The sequence below is a fragment of the Lytechinus pictus genome, chromosome 10 (genome assembly GCF_037042905.1).
Source record: "Lytechinus pictus isolate F3 Inbred chromosome 10, Lp3.0, whole genome shotgun sequence".
Classification (NCBI taxonomy): Eukaryota; Metazoa; Echinodermata; class Echinoidea; order Temnopleuroida; family Toxopneustidae; genus Lytechinus; species Lytechinus pictus.
Window position 1 is genome coordinate 11,078,548 of NC_087254.1, and position 17,139 is coordinate 11,095,686.

The 17,139-nt window shown below is 37.1% G+C and overlaps 2 protein-coding genes across 2 annotated transcripts in view; one reads left to right on the forward strand and one right to left on the reverse strand.

Annotated features, from left to right (window-relative positions):
• Window positions 1–1,031: 1,031 nt before the first annotated feature.
• Window positions 1,032–5,779, reverse strand: LOC129269829 (small ribosomal subunit protein uS8). The gene is made up of 5 exons (XM_064105327.1): window positions 5,712–5,779; window positions 3,360–3,498; window positions 2,710–2,789; window positions 1,727–1,812; window positions 1,032–1,216 (listed from the first exon to the last, which is right to left on the reverse strand). Exons 2-5 carry the CDS (start codon window positions 3,490–3,492, stop codon window positions 1,123–1,125), a joined length of 393 nt encoding a protein of 130 aa, XP_063961397.1. The 5' UTR covers window positions 3,493–3,498; window positions 5,712–5,779; the 3' UTR covers window positions 1,032–1,122.
• Window positions 5,780–6,546: 767 nt separating this feature from the next.
• Window positions 6,547–17,139, forward strand: part of LOC129269098 (uncharacterized) — a 34,856-nt gene continuing 24,263 nt past the window's right edge. Inside the window, exons 1-8 of the mRNA XM_064105328.1 lie at window positions 6,547–6,659; window positions 10,071–10,222; window positions 11,236–11,382; window positions 11,699–11,869; window positions 12,442–13,207; window positions 13,938–14,070; window positions 14,963–15,060; window positions 15,599–15,666. Coding sequence (XP_063961398.1) covers window positions 10,082–10,222; window positions 11,236–11,382; window positions 11,699–11,869; window positions 12,442–13,207; window positions 13,938–14,070; window positions 14,963–15,060; window positions 15,599–15,666 — 1,524 coding nt within the window. The 5' untranslated portion in view covers window positions 6,547–6,659; window positions 10,071–10,081. The remainder of the gene's footprint in view (window positions 6,660–10,070; window positions 10,223–11,235; window positions 11,383–11,698; window positions 11,870–12,441; window positions 13,208–13,937; window positions 14,071–14,962; window positions 15,061–15,598; window positions 15,667–17,139) is intronic.

The window sequence follows — 17,139 nt, forward strand, 5'->3', positions numbered from 1 at the left end:
TATTAACTCAATTATTCCCCCCTTTACCATTCATTCTCTCCCTCTCTCTGTATCATTCCCTTTATTTCCTACTTATTCTTTCTTCAAAACTTGATTCTTGCACATTTCCTCCACATCAAATTTTTTTAAACATTCAAAACCAGCAACAAAAAAAACTTCATTCTTGCATCTCACGACAACTTTCTTTCATTCATTAGAATTATATCCCCATTTCATGAAGACTTCCTATTATGGTATCTTTGCCATCATAATACACTTATCACGGAAACCTTTACAACTTGATTGGCTGATGATCCCTGAAACCATGGTAGTTACCATAATGCTTAATTTAACATAATTCCAAAGTCCAGGCCCCAATTCTTTTTCTAATGCCATCCTCTGAAATTCCTTATACAAAAACAATTATTTCTTCTCTCAATCCTAGCAATGTAATAAAACAAATTGAAGGTATCATTTTAACAGGTTGAAATGCACAAATTTTGGTCCATGGACAAACACCAAAGTCAAAAGTGAACAGAGTACTGATACACCGCTGATTTCACTGCTATCTTACGATAATCAAGATAAGAAATATGCAATATATTTTCAGAAAATCGGCCCAGAGCCCAGTGGCATAAAGGTTACTAATACAGTAACTCTACCATCCAATGGTGAACTTCATGGAATCATCAATTTTGATTGGCTGTTAATCCTTGTTTCCATGGTAGTTACCATTGAATGACACAGTTACCATGATCGTAACTTTTCTACTAACGGGGACCAAATTTTACATATTTGGTCATTTAAAAAGGGGAACAGTCCCTGCTTCTCATTCTTATATCTTCCACAATGTGTATTTGTCTAGTAACACCACCATGTTGTCATGGAAAGCAGTCGATTGGCAGATCACTCAACTCTGAATGAACATCCAATGGACAAATCAGACTTGCTATGCTCTCAATAAAATATACACCCCTATATAACATCCTATGAACTGCACTCGTAACACACAACACTACAGCAATAACAAACCCATAATGAAATCAATTCGCTTTAACTGTATTTTATCATTTTTTTTGTTTATTTTATCAATTTTTTGTTGCTGTTGTGGATTTTACAACACCATGTTTTCTGGACATGCTTTCAGAAGAAGAAGCCCAGGATCTTGCCACCAACGTGTTTTCTCCTCGCCTCCTCGTGATCCATGATACCCCCCGATGTGGTCAGCACGACATACCTGTATAAACACACAGAAAACAATGGAATGCATTGAGACAAAGGTCACCAGCAGAATGAATAATGAGGCTTTATATTTCATTAGTGAATGACAGAAGACTCGCACATTTCAACCTTCCATAAGTCACACTATCGCCTAATACAAAGCATTATTTTAGACCAGGGGGGTGTTTCACAAAGATTTAAGTATGACTTAAATCGCACTGCACAGGAATCCCGACGCGTACATGATATGCAACGCGCGATCTCATTGATCAATACGCAGTAGTGCACGTCCTCTTGGCATGATCTGACCAATGCGGTCATGCCTTTTGTACCCCACGCAACTAGGCATTTAATTTCAACTCTAGTCATACTTGAATCTTTGTGAAACACCCCCCAGAATATGCAAATGTGTGTTCATAATTCTTCGAAGTTGATTTTCGTAACTCTGATTTCTACGATCCCAAGAGAATCGACCGAGGCAGAGTTACCTGAAAGTGAAATGTTTCTATCTAAAAATGAAACTCACCCAAATTGTCTAGATGGAAGGAGATTGCTGGTCCATTTCTCCATGTCTTCGATAGGTACATCAAAGCGAGGACTGATCACACCACACTGTTAAAATGGAACAATTACAATGCACAATGAGTAAATGATGAGGAATAGATAATCTATTATAACGTGTTTCATTCAAACTCCACTTTTCATGAGAATTGGGTTGGTAAACCAAACGACCCGGGGGCCGTTTCATAAAGCTGTTCTTAAGTTAAGAGTGACTGGTGATCCTTTCTTACGCGCTAAACCATTGCCAATGAACATGCCATTTAACTCAAGAAAGGATCACCAGTCATTCTTAAAGTCGCTCATAACTTACGAACAGCTTTATGAAACACCCACCAGGATAGTCTTAATGAGAGGATTTGTCAGACAGTTACCATAGTAAAAGCGCTTCTAAGCAAATCAAAAGCAAGGAAAGTTGTCAGATCTGATAACTTTTCGATGAAACGCTCACGGAGAGTAGATTTTCTCTCAAATGAATCAAAGTACATGGTAAATCCTGTTTTTTCCAGAGGAATTTTTCTGTTTTGTTGTTTACATATTGGGTACATGATGGGATGTTCTCTCTGATATGTAAGTTGAGTATTGCATAGTCTCTGCAAGATTGCTTGTAACTCGGGATTCGTTTCCCACTTCGCTCAGTCAAAAGTAACAAAACATTGACGTCCTTTGCATAGGTCCTTAAAAATCACCTGACTTTATTATAATCATAATTGAAATTCAATAGAAAATCATGAAGACACTTTTCAGTATACGCGGTAAATTAACCGTAATTTATACAGGAAATCTGCAAAAATCAGGGGTTCAACCAATGGTTTTCAAATGCACCTTTGTGAATTCGGGCATTACGTTTAGATGGACTTGACCTTTCAGGTACTTCCAAATATCATGATCAATGATTTCAAATTTTGTCTGATTCTAGCCCAAAGTTCATAGAATCTAAAATCTACTAACCTTGTTGAGTCTGCCATTTAGGTTGACAATGATCTTGCCTCCCCTGTGGTCATCTACGATCTCAAATTCACCAATGTAACCTGAATTTATAAAAGAAAAATAGGCAGCAATAAATAACAGAATAACAGTCATGTTTTGTATGCAAGACTTCATGCAAAAATAAAATCAATACCTAACCAACAACATGTATGCAGCAAGTAAATTATGACAAGGCTGCAACACAAATCATCTTGATGTTACTTGGCTTGCATTAATGTACTACAATGGTGATTTACAACAGAAAATTGACAACAGGATATTAGTGCATCTTCATTCATTTTTCATCCAATGGATTTGGTCTCAACACATTACTAGCATGACCACTGTGAGCAGCTTCATGATTCTCATATTTTTCAGTGAATATTCAGGGACGACCCATGCCATTTTGGAAGACAATCAAATTCGTCTTCATCCCCTCTCCTCTCTTAAATTGCATAGATTTGGGTTATATCAAAGGAGACAAATGAACTGAATTCTACAGTGGGCGTCATTTTTGTATCAGTGGGGATTGATATTCTGTGTGGACATAAGGTCTAGACACAAGCATTCTCCTAACTAAAAGGAATAAAGGTGTTATGGTGAACAAGAACGATTACAAATCATAAACTCACCGTGCTTCATCATGACAATGAGGAACTTTTCAGTGACCTTTGAGCATGGCCTGATCAGAACTTGGCGCTTGCATCGCTTCTCGGCATTGCAGATGCACCGCAGGGCGTCTGCCAAAACGTTCATTCGCACCATGGTGGCCTGAATAGGAGACAAAATGAGTATTTATTTAAATGAAAGATGGAATCTTAAAGTCTCCCCCCCCCCCTCATCAGACAACACTGCAAGTCATAAGAAGTAGATGGTGAACTTGAGGGGGAGCGGATTGAGGTCACAGAATTAGCACTCTCAATTTCTGCAACTACTGCCTATGTCCCACAGAGGGGACATGAAAAAAGCTGTCATCAGACATAAATATGGACAATCTCAGTTTATCATATCAAGACATGATTTGTCTTGGTTTATGATATAATCTTGTTTTCTGGGACGATCCTTGTTTTCGGACTGGCACCTCTACTGATGACAAAAGCAAAGAGAGCGTAATCATCCAACCATCAGCAGATCAGCAAATTTGTCTCACCTTTCTTTTGGTCGAGACTAGGACATTAGCATTAATAGCAATGAATTTAATTAACAATTTTATAATAACATGCATCATATTTCAAAGATTAATTTTACCATCTGCCAACGAAATGCATTTTTTGACACACCTTTTTTTGTTTTAAAAATTGCTTTGGTAGTTTTTTTATTGTTCTTAGGGGTGATGTGCAATTGAGTGCCAGGCATTATTTAATCACGCATTTACGCAGGATCTAACTCCTCCTGGCCACCATGCATGATTAGGGGGACTTTTTTTGGCATTTTTTACACTCCATTTGCATTCCATTCCTTTATTTCAGTTCACGTGAAAAACATCCCTTTTCCTGATTTTTTTTTCTAGCAGTAGCATGTGCGGTCTACTGTCCACAGCTTTGTGCCTTGTGGATATCAGAAAGCCACCAACTTAAAGATAAATTCCAGTTTTGGTAACGATCTAAAAATGACTTTTTACAGAATCTAATATAATGACCACCAAAGTGTCTGTTTGTATGAATAAAAAATATGTGCCAAAGGATTCTGGAAGAAATTGTGTGATTGCTGAGAAATAAGCAAAATAAGCGCGGATTCGGTCACTTCCGTCGGGTCTTTATTTTAGCAATAATAATACACTGTCCCACGTGTGCCTATCTGTGTTGGTGATCTTCAGTGTGAACATTTTTCAGCGTAGATTTCAAGATTTCACAAAGTTCAGTTTATGTAACTGTACCAGATCTAGATCCTCGATGATATACTGACAATTAAGCCTTGTTTTACAGACTTTCTCATGAAATCAGTGTTTACTGCAAATACTGGAATTTCTCTTTAATCCATGTAGTCCATTTACTGCTGACAGTGCTGTGCAATTGAGTGCATTATTCTAACCACGCATTTGCGCAGGATCCAACTCCTGGCCACAATGTATGATTTAGGTCTTAGGAATTAGGCCCATTTAGGGGGACTTTTTTTACTTTTGCCTTTGGCATTTTTTACACTCCATTCACATTCCATTCTTTCAATTTAGTTCACACAAAAAACATCAAATTTTCCTGCGTTTTTTTTTTCTTGGCTTTGGTTGCAAAATGATCTTACAGTTACACAAAGGTCACACTTTTTTATGACACTTTTAGTTTTTCAGCCGAACGAAGGAGTCGATCGTCATGGAATTTTGAGATCGTGATACCAGCAAAACCCTTGACCTACTTTTTAGTTTATAGTATCAAGCGAATTTCACTTTGATCTTGCCTTCCGTTTACTAATACTATTCATGATTTTGATTAATTTTGTGTGAACTGTGAGAAATTTTTTATTGAAAATCAACTTCATAATTTTAGAAATATGCGCATAATTATGGTCACCCCGTAGGCCTACGTCTTTTCAATTTCACTTTTGATTGACGAGTACGAGAGTGGGGCAAACAAATTTCGAAAGGCCAATTTCTGACTGTGCACTGTGCAGAGCCAAATGGTGTGTGTGTAAATCATCTCCCACGGAAATTGGTCGTGCAAGAATTACGATGTCGCAGTGCAGTCAAGGCGTGAAAACAGGGAATGGATCACGATCACCGTGCCCGTGCGTGGCCAACTGGGCCGAGCTGTGTACCTGCCTGCAACGTACTAGTACTCGGCTCGGGGCCCGGCTGGTTACATGTATGTTTACAATACCAGCCAAATTACGGGACGATTTTTCACTAATTTTACACATATAACCGTGGCAGGGCATTTTTGACAGGGACGGTACGTAACTGAATCAATGAAAACAAAAAAAATTTCATTCAATTTGTAATGATTAAATAAGATTCAGAGCGATTTTAATATGCTTTTTAAATTTCAACTAACCCTTGGTACAAGATCGAGATTGGAAAAGGTCGAATAACCCGGAAGTCATTCCTAGCTCCTTGTTAGTCGTTATTACCAGTCGTTTACACCCCGTTTCTAAAAATAAAACAAAATAAGGCATCACGAACCATTGAAATAATTTCGGAATGCATTTTACACTAGGGACATATCTGCTCGTTTTCACCTAAAATTGAAGGTCATTTAATTCGTCCGCTGAAAATTTGACAAGCAAAAAAAAAAAGGAAAAAAAAGAAAAAAAGTGATCACTAATTAAGGGGGGCACACTTTAGTAAAACCGGGTACACACTGTAATATATTGGGTAAAAATGTTACCACCGCGAGGGTTTGATTATATATGTGGCCAACCAATAGCATTTTATCCAATTGCAGAGGAATATCGTCCAGTAAGGTTAAAAAATAAGCAGCAATTACTTTAGAATGGGCAAAAATTTAATCACACTGCATGCACAAAAGATATACCCTCATGGCGCACTTTTACCCGATATTTTTAACGTTAGAGTGTAGGTCTATAATTTTCATTATTATGCCTCTCAAAAGCCATTAAAGCAGAGTGGCAGATCCAGGGCAGGGGGGGGGGGACACAGTCGGCCCTTGCCCCCCCCCCCCCCCGGATTCGCCACTGCTTTTAATAATGGATTTTTCTCAAACCTTCACCAATGAAATAAATTGAAATTTAAAATGAATGATTTTTTTTTCAATTTTATATAGATCTAAGATATAGACCAATATTTTTACTTTATTTTATTTTTTCTGATATTAATTTTACAACAAACTTTTCTTCAGGGTGAACGTCCCCTTTAAAACGGCTGGCGCGTAATCTACGTCAAAAACTAAGATTTTGTGCGAATCTGCCTAAATCAGAGGGAGCTAAAGATTCGTTTTCGGCGAAGAAGCAATGTAGTTTCTGGCTCAATACATTCTTAAATAGTAAGTTCGAATATGAAAGTTCATTTTTTAAACTTATATAGACTAGTGTAATCGAATACGATGGTAAAATAGTTAAACAAATTCTTTAGCAACCATTAACAGGTCCTTGACAACACTGTTCACCTCAGTCCCATACGCTTTATTTTGTGTCCTGTGTGAGGATGTGACACTTGACGTTGGTTGAATGAGTGTGAATTTTGAACTTTTATAGACCGAATATATATTATATTCTGTCTCTGTTTTGCTTGTTTCAATGACAGTGTTACTCCTACACTTAATCATAAGCTGGCATATTCAGCTACTGTACGGTGAGCACAGAGTCAGAGACGTGAGAAAGTTTCTTTAAAAAATAAATTAAAAAAGAAAGAATAGAAACAGTTAACAACTTAACTTCCAAGTTCCAGATAAATTATTTTATTGTTAGAATCGTGGTCATGTTACTTATCAGTTACTTGGTGTCACCAAATCTTCAACATCTCAAGATCCTGCGCCGAACATCATTGCCAAGGGATATAACTCCATATTCGCTCTGCTAGGTGGTTCGGCTTCAAGAAACAACTTCTGGCCTCCAACCATTGCCAAGTTGTGGACCACCTACTGCATTCCTAGGATGCTATATGGCATTGCTGCCATTAGAGTTACCAAGAGGTCCAGGGATAAGCTAGACTCAGCGCAGGCCCTTCTCTTCAAAAAGTTCCTAGGGCTCCCCAGAAGCACAGCAAACGAGGCAGTCTTTCTCCTTACCGGAATCATCCCTCTCTCTATGCAGATCGACCTGAACACCTTGATGACTCTCGGGCAACTGGTTACTTTACCAAGCGATAGGTTTGAGCACAGAATACTTCTAAATGCTCTCGCTGCCGATGTCCCTTTGATCTCCTACTGGAAGCAGCTAATCGCCAAATACAGCTTGCCTGCCATCCTGTCTGGCTCCCTGAGCTTCGACTACCTCACCTGGAAAAGACTGTGCCGCCAGGCCATCTTCAAGAAGCACAATGCTGGCCTAGTTGATGCCACTCAGGAGAAGCACACTCTTGCCTTCTGGAAGCAATGTTCAACGTTTCCAAGCCCTAGCAGTCTATTCCCCCCTGCACTACCTTCACACCTCCGTATTGCTGCAAGACTTCGCTCCCAACTTCTGACAGGCACCTACCTAACACAACAAAGACTGAAGACCATAGGCAAGTCTCCCAGCGCCACCTGTAGACTTTGCTCAACGGAGGAAGAAAGCTCCACCCACTTCCTTGCTTCCTGCCCAACCCTCAAACCCCAACGGTCTGTTCTCATTCAACATGTCCTATCTCTAAGCCTCCCTGCTTCAGTTAGCCAAGCCTTCACCTCTGCTCATCCCCTCATCCTTGCCACTAATATCTTATTACCCTCCTCGCACCTATCTGTCACTCTTGCTGCCAATGTCATGACCCACTGCCTCAGATACATTCTTAAAATTCATCATATTCGTTTAGAGAAATTGCTTCAACACAACAACCAACCTGCGGATAGCCGCTGATCCTCGAATACCGGGGGAAGAACAACAAAGAAGAAGAAGAAGTTACTCAATTAGCTCTTCAGATAGTGCAGCATTTGTTAGTACCAACATATTGGAGGCTTCTTAATTATAACTTAGCAATAGCATATAATATATTCATATTGGCTTTTGCCTTTATCACTATCAGTAGAGGCGCGCCCGCACAGCCAATATGGGAGACTCTCTGCAATAGGGGAGACAATCTCCCACATTGGAGACTTGCTTTGCAAAAGGACAAAAGAAACAACACCAACAAAAGCATGATTTTTTCCACCCAAAATTTTGTCTCACCGAGGTCAGAAGCCCATTTGTTTTGTGTGTGATTGACAACAAAATTCCTTATCAAAACAAAAGTAGACGGTGAATTTTGAAAGTAGACGGTGAAAAGGGGTAATTTTTCATCAGGAATCTTCTTATCACATTTTTATTTGCCGCCAAGGTAATCCTTTTGCAGCAAATGTAAACAAAGGAAATTGGTCTCCAAAACTGGAGACTGTCTCTGAAATTGGATACCCAAATTCTTTACAAAAGTATCTGATATTGGAGATAATCTCCCACATTGGAGACAGTCTCCAATATTGGCCGTGCGCCTCTACTGTTTATTGGCCCCCACAAAGACTCAAAGTATAGGGTGAGTGATTGAACAAACGCATCATTGATCATACGTGTCAGAAAATAATTTCATATGCTCAAAACTTTGCAACATCCTTCCAAAGGGAACTTGAATAAAAAGATGATGAAAAATTGTCAAAAAACACATTTTCATAGTCTTTATATTCTCAGAATAATAAAATATGGTCATACTCATAGCTCATCAGTGATTTTGCACTCATTCAATGAACAAGGTTATGATTTGTTGTTTTCTCAAATTTTCCTATAGAAAACACACGTTCGGTAATACCTTACTTTTTTCAAGTGACCAAAATATTTCACATGCGAAGAGGGGCCCGATGGGAAGCTGATATCGTAGAAAAGAAAAACAATTTCAGCAAAATGTTTGCATATTTATATTTTGTAGGTATTTGTGTTGAATTGCATTGAATCATATAAAATGAGACTCTAGTCTAGATCTGTGTGCACAGACAAGGGGCACTGCACAGACATTAGGGGACCTTACCATATTATTGTGAAAATGTTGAATATTAATGTCGTGAATAAATATTGAATTGTTTTTTCCCAAATATCGGACATGTAAGGATGTTTGCCGTGACCATTTCTGTGATTGAAGTCAAGCTCTTAAACCCCAAAATAATTGATTGGTTGTTTAAAAAAAAACTTATTTTTGCTGATTTGATTTTGCTTATTAGTACTATTGATAGCTTTGATATAGAAATTGGTAAATAATAATTATTTACTTACCAAACGAACCTCTTTTGTCTCTCTAAAAATGGGATGCGTTTGCTTAGTTCTGCTTGCCTCCATTCTGAAAAACAAGCATGCAAGCATTTACTGCATTTCTGATACTGATATGCTGCAAGCTATGTGTGTGCCTTACATGCTATATAGGCCTATCCCGTATGCAAATGTGCAGCACCGTGCAACTGCTCCCTATTTTCTAGGCACATGCAGCTTTTTCATGTCCCTTGTCCAATTACTCATTTTTGTGAAAATTAAAATGAGAATTTTCATGGCAACTCAACATTGTTTTTTCAAATTTTATTGCTTAATGATGATGATATTTGCTTAATGATTTAAACCTGAAAATCTGCACTTTACATAGAAAGTCAAGGGTAAAAAAAAGACTTAAGGATTTTTAGTAGAATGCCCCAAGACCACCCCCTTTTCTCTAGATTTGACTAAGGATCTAGAGGCTCCACCCTCACAGCTGATAGGCTTTCATACAATGTAATTCATTAAAACATTTTTCACACATTTATTTCTAGGTGATGTAAACATGACGACATTAGCGGAAGCACGTCACACGAGAGCTCGGGAGAGGAGTTTTGTGGGTAAACCCAGAAAGATATCTAGTGGTCTTCCACTGACCAGAGTTCAGCGTGTAGCACATCGATCAGATATTCTTCTTGATGATCAGGTATGATTGACATCCTGAGTGTGAAACACTTCATTGATAACATTGAGTTATTGATTCATTTTCTAATTTGGCAATTTGGCATGCTAATTTGGCAAACATTATAATCTCTACTCAAATTATTACCAATCAATGGAACATTACTCTGTTACCAGTCATCCACCCTTTTCCTGTTAAATCGTATTCAGCAGTTTCCTATAGCCTTTTCTTTTTCCTTTGTCTTAACATCAAAGTCACCGAGTTTTCTTGAAATTCAATTTTGATCTTTTATTGGATTGTATTATTAATGTTTCTTACATGTATATATTTGTTGTTGTAGTGTATGCCATAAATGTATTCATTCTTTGTAAATATTGTAGGCCTACATATTGAATGTTATCTCAGGGCCCTCAAGGACAGCAGTTTGTTAACTGATGAGGCCGTCCTGATTAAAGAAAACTGAAAATAATAAATAAATGATAATAAATTAATAATAATTTGTTTTGATGATCAAGTAAGATTGAATCCATGGCTTGTTACGTTCAACTTCAGCATTTCTGTATCACATTGATTGGATGTGTTCTGTGATGATAGAATAATCTTTTAGTACCTATTTTGATGGTATAATATATTTTCAGCAGTTCTTTTACTGATCGGGAGTCTTTGCTATACATGTATGTTCAATTGATATATTTGTTGGCTCTGTGAGCAGTGGGCAAGGCAAATCTATTAATTCTGTTTTACGTGGATTGAAATTGCCCATATTTTTGGTCATATATATGGATTAATAAGTTTAATAAACAGATATAAAGAGCAATAAGATGAGGCAGAGAGCTGGACTAAAATATGTTATTTATCAAATCTATGAACTCTCTGTTTGTGACAGTAATTGGAGTCGTTATTTTATTCGGCTTGCTAAATGTTCTCACTTTCTTTCCTCTGCTTTGCTTTGGAGAGTTAGCTACATCTAGATGCCTGGAAAGTGATAGCTTGCTCTTCATCCATGGTGATTACTTGCCTACTATTTATTTCTTCAGATTTCGTTAGTGAAAGAAACCCAGGATGCCTTAGAGAAGGCGATGTTGATGATGTCATCATCTAAGGATGCGAGAGAACAGAAAGGATGGTTGAATGAGGTTGATAGACTCAAGCTTCAATGTGATGAGATGCTTCTTATCCTGAAGGTAAGAGGAGATATATGGTTGAGGTAATGTAGTGAAGGGGGGGGGGCGGTGCTCACGATGATCATTGGCGCACAGATGGGGGAGGGGGGCCTTGGGGGTCCATGGACCCCCCCCCCATTTTCTTGACCAAGAAAATAATGTGAAAAGGAAACACGAAAGGAAATTGGGTGAAATATGATTTTTATTCTAGATTTTTGTATAATAATGATGGCGATCATTTAGTTCACTCCTAAACTTATTTTGACAGACCACCCAATTCATCCTTGTGTCAAACGTAATTTCTATTATCCTGGTTATCTGTGACTGATCATTTCAGGTTGTTAGGAAGCTGAGTGCAGAGCTCCTCTATGCCAAGGTAGAGGTTGAACAGGCAGCCCAGTCACAGGGGAACGTTGGAGCCGCTCGTAAGAGAGTTGTCTGGCTGGAAGACCGTATGGAACATCTCCTTGGCCGTTACAGGAATGAGTTTAGGCTCAATTCCCCACTGGTACGTAGCACATTGCCTGTTATTATGCAACAGGGAAAAACGTTACTTGAGGGCTCTGGGCGATTTTGCCTCCGAAATGCTTAAAAGAGCCATGGGAAACCCCCATCCAATGCAATGTGTTAAAGCTTATGTCTAATGTTGCAGATATAGGCAACAGGTTGTGAAAAGGAGCTCTCCTTCCTCCACACAAGTGAGAAGTTTTCCTTGTTTGGAGGAATGTTTTTCATGTTTTGGTGTTCATACAAAACTTAAGCCTGTTCCTTGTAACTATATGAAAACGTTGGCGCACCTTCAAGATACATTCACATAGTAAGTGCATTGAAAAATTATACTGTATTCTAATTGTTACCCATTGTATACAGCTAAATACCTGAATTGCGCAGATAGTCGAGCTTGTTCATTCATAATTATTAAGCTAGGCAATATGTTGTAAATCTACCATGCATTGTTTTAGATGTTTCTCTTTTCAACTGCATAGAACAGTTTGTATTTGTGATACTTCTAACAGTCGATAGAAAACCTGACCAATATGATTATTTCTGGTAACTATTATTGTTGTTGGACACTTGCAGCCCATTCAACCAAGGTTCATAACTGAGAAGAAGACAAGACCAGGAGCAGGAAGGGCAGGGACAAACCAGACCAAGCGAACTCATGACTCATCAAGACCCAAGTCTATCTTGAAACCTCCAAAGGGTCAACTTACAGAAGATGAGAGCGAGAGAGAGGTTATTAGATCTCGTGGACGAGAAAGAGGGCATGGAAACACCGATAGACAGGCTCCAAACAGGCATCATAGACGCCAGCGAAATGAGCTTAGAGGCCTGGAGACCGATGAGACTCAGAGCACCGGGGATGAAGCCGGAGGGGACGGCGAATGGGTCGCTAAGCACCGCCTTGCTCTCCGCAGTAGAGGTAGACCTGGAGGGGCGGGAGAGCGTGGTAGACCTGGAGGGAGAGGCGTTCAGGTTGGTGGTAGGGATATACCGGTGGACAGAAACCACGCCATCAGGTCACGTCAACCCGGCATGGATACGGAAGATGAGGAAACAGACGTGTCCCTGGAAGCATCGAAGCACCATACTGGGAGAAACAGAGGGATGAAAACAGGTGGGGGGAAACCGAGGAAGCAAGCTGTGGAAGATAGTATCAAAGACTCCAGTGAGGACATCTTAGGTAGCGGAACCACAGAGATTGAAGATGATGATGAGGATGACGATGATGGTGACGATGAAGAGACTGGTGGTGACTTGAGCGCAAGGAGTGATCTAGAAGAAGGGGACCTTGGTGGGATTGAAAATGGTGTCTTCATGACTCAAGAGTCTGCTCCAACTGAAGGTGAGTTGATGTTGTATTATCAACTTTACTACAATTCATTAGTGATGATTGAATACTGTATGCCTACTATAGGGTAGCATTTGGTCAAGCGTAATTTGATTTGAAAAGAACCCTCTGAAATTTCCCTGAAGTCAAAACAAATTTCAAATATTGATACTTGTTCCTTAACAATTTTTGTTTGATTTCATATTATTCAAGTGTATTCTGAGCCATCTTGTATAGAGAGATATCATAGGTGTTGTTATGATGTTACTTCAACTCAGTCTAGAAGAAAAGGCCCATGATAACTATCTGCTATAGGATTGATAACATGTTTTTATGTAACGTAAGTCTGCTAATTTTTATGCAGTCAGTGTAAATTATTACATTCAACACTGAATATTGTATCATTTATTGTATATTCAAAGAGCGTTGGAGAAATAAAGAGAGAGCCCCTGGAATTCCCGTAGGGTCAAATGTTATGGCAATGCAATTTAGCAAAATTGGGCTGGGCACCCGTTGCCTAAAAGTTACTATTATAATAACTTTTCTATCAAATGGTAATTTCCCTGAAATCCTTGATTCTAATTGGCTGATGAGCATTGTTACCATGGCAGTTACCATTGGATGGCAAAGTTACTACATGTATAATAGTAACTTTTATGCAACGGGCCCTGGTGAGCTCATTTAGGAGCACTGGAAGAAAAATTATTACATTAAATTTTTTTTTTTTAAATGTATTTGAATGTAGAAACTGAGAGCACCAGAGAGACGTCATTGATGAGTTCTCTCTCCAAGAAAGAAGACGGAGGTCAAGGCGATGATGAGAAAGAGGAGGAGGAGGTCGATGAGGCTGCTGCTTACTGGGAATCACCTCATCACAAGTAAGATAATACTCCAAAATATATGATAGACATATAGGCCCTTATTCTGAAGTATGGTTTACCTTAGGCCATGGTCTACTTCTGTGTTAAGACTTTTTTGTTATCTTTTGAAATTTTATTTAGTATAAACTGTTGGTGTACATTGTAGCAACGTATATGATCACATACCAAATACAAACAATGACAGTATAAAGAACATGTATAGATTACATACAATGAAATAAGGTGTGAATTAAGGTAATTATCATTAAAATCATTTCAAATGAGGTCTTTAGGTGGGGACCATTTCTTATAATGAATTTGTTGAGATTTTATACTTCTCTCTGCAATGGTATTCTCAATATATTGTATATGTGAAATGAATGATAACAAGCCATTGATATCAAGTTTCTTGCTTTCGCTCCTCTGTATATTGATATATCTTTTCAACATCAAGATCACATGGTTCAATAACATTACATGAGGACCTTTCCAGTCAAAAATTTCATAAATTTGCATTACCGGTTATATTTTTCCTATGTTTACTTGGCTCTTTCCTCATGTTTTATTGATGTACAAAACTACTTCATTAATTATTCCCAGTCAGTTATTAATGATTTGAATGCCAAATGAGCTGAAAAATTGAACTTGTGCCATTAGAGAGACCTGTTATAATTGGCTATTCATAGTTAAACCACAACAATTCAAGTATGAATTTAGCATAAATTATTGACGCCAAATATGCCTCATCCATTTGAAACCACCTTTTTGAATTCAAGAAGTTGATGATTAATTTATTTTGTTGATTTATGGTGTCTGTCATATCTGTGTTTATTGTTGTTGTTTTAGGTTTGAATACAATGATCATCATTTATGGTGTCTGTAATATCTGTGGTTATTGTTGTTGTTTTAGGTTTGAATACAATGATCATCGTGAAGCTATTAGTCGTGAGAATCCCATGTCATATCACAACCTTGGTCTAGCTGTGTGTTCTTCATTCATAGAACCAGGTAATATTTCACACAGTGAGTGCAAGGGGAAAATTCAAATGAAAGTTTTGTAAAATAATGCACTCTGGAAATGTCGTACATCATTTTATTCTCATTTCAAATTCAAAGTCATAATCAAACTATCGTTGTACTTCGCACTTCTCTTTTTTGTTTGTGATGGATTGGTTTAATTTCATGAAAGAATCATAAAATAAATGTGTGTACATCTAATATCTCAGCAATAAACATTTTAAATCTTTATATTTTATAAGTATGCATGGACATGGTGTAGTGGTTCTGATGCCTGTCTCTTAATCAGAGGGTCCTAAGCTCAAATCCTACAGCACACATTGATTTTCTTTCAGCAAGAAATTTATACATATTGTGCTGCACTCAACCCAGGTGAGGTAAATGTTTACTTGAGAGGAAATTATTCCTTTGAATAGCTGCTGTGCTAATGCCTGATCAAGTAAGTGTTAAATTTCTACATTAGGAAATATAAATAATTAGTATTATGACACAAATTAAAAGTATGTGGGTTTTTTTCTTTGTTGTTAAGCTCCTGAAATAGCAGCAGAGTTGCCATGGATACCTATCAAGAAAGGAGAACAGATGTCTGATGTTCATGTAAGTAATAGGCATGTGGTGTTTCTAGGGGAAAAAAAGGTGTAATATCAAGAATTTTGCTTTGATCATTGAAATGAAAAATAAGTGCAATATCGAGAAATGTGATTTTCTCATTGAAGTGAAAAACAAAATTCAAATAAAAATGTGCAATATGTTTGATTTGCTCATTGAAATGAAAATAAAATTCAAATAAAAATGTGCAATATGTTTGATTTGCTCATTGAAATGAAAATGAAAATATCAAACAATTTTAACAGTATTTATTGTATGGTTTTCAAATGTTATTGAAACATACCTCCTTTAGTTAGCATGATGAATTTCATAGTTGTGTAAAGAAAAAAAAAAGAATTTCATGACTACACACATCATAATGATGGAGAAAAGAAATAAAATACCTGCAAATTTTGATGTCAGAGATATTCATTTCCCTTGACTTGTTTAAGTAAAGTCTACAATATGAAGTCCATTTGCTAAATGGGATAGCTTTCTAATTAAAACAAAATTTAATATTTTATATTTGTATATTTCCAAGCACTTTCATGTATGTCACAGCACATTTAACTATATTTTGTTTGCTTTGCATTTGCTTTAAAATATTTTTCTTGCTCTTTGCTTTTGTTTTGTTTTCTTTGTTTTTAATTGAGATGGATTAAAAAGCAGTGTCATTGAAGTTCATGAAGCCTTATAATTACCATGGAATGAGAAATATACATTTACATGATGAAGATTCTTCTAGATTACCATTTCATTTTTAAGTATTTGAGAAAAGTTGTAATATTTATTTCATTTTGCAGAGTTCTTGCACTTTATAAATACTTTGAAGAAGAAAAAAAAGGCTTGGAAAAGGATTATCAGATATTCATTTTGCAAAGTTCTTGCACTTTTTAAATACCTAGAAAAAAGAAGATTTGGCAAAAGATTATCAAATTGAATCTCCTATTTTGAATATTATGTGAAATCAAATCATTGCCATAAAAAGTCAGTAAGTAAATGTTATACTCCAAAAAATCAAATGGCAAACTTTGTACATATTCTGTATTTGCTGAAGTTTTCATAATGGCTAATTGTATAAATCAAATTTTGGGAAACCAAGGTGTAAGTTAAATAAGGTTTATTAATCTCTATCGACCCCCAATCTGGAGTACGAGAGCCTCAAGAAGAACATGTTTACAATATACATACATGTACAAACTAATGAATACAATGTTGATAAAGTTAAATTAGGTTATACACTCCCCAAAATGATTGCTTTAATTCCACTCCTGTATTTAATTGCAAATGAAAACAATAATAAATAAATTATGAATTTGTGAATATGCAGAACATATAAAAATCACTAAAAAATATTGATGCATACATTGCATAGTATACAAAAGATATTGGCTTATTCAGCAGAGTGTGAATTTAGTTTGGGATACAGTACCTGTGTCTCCTGACTTGCTTTCTATAAAAAAAAAAATTCTTGGAATTCTA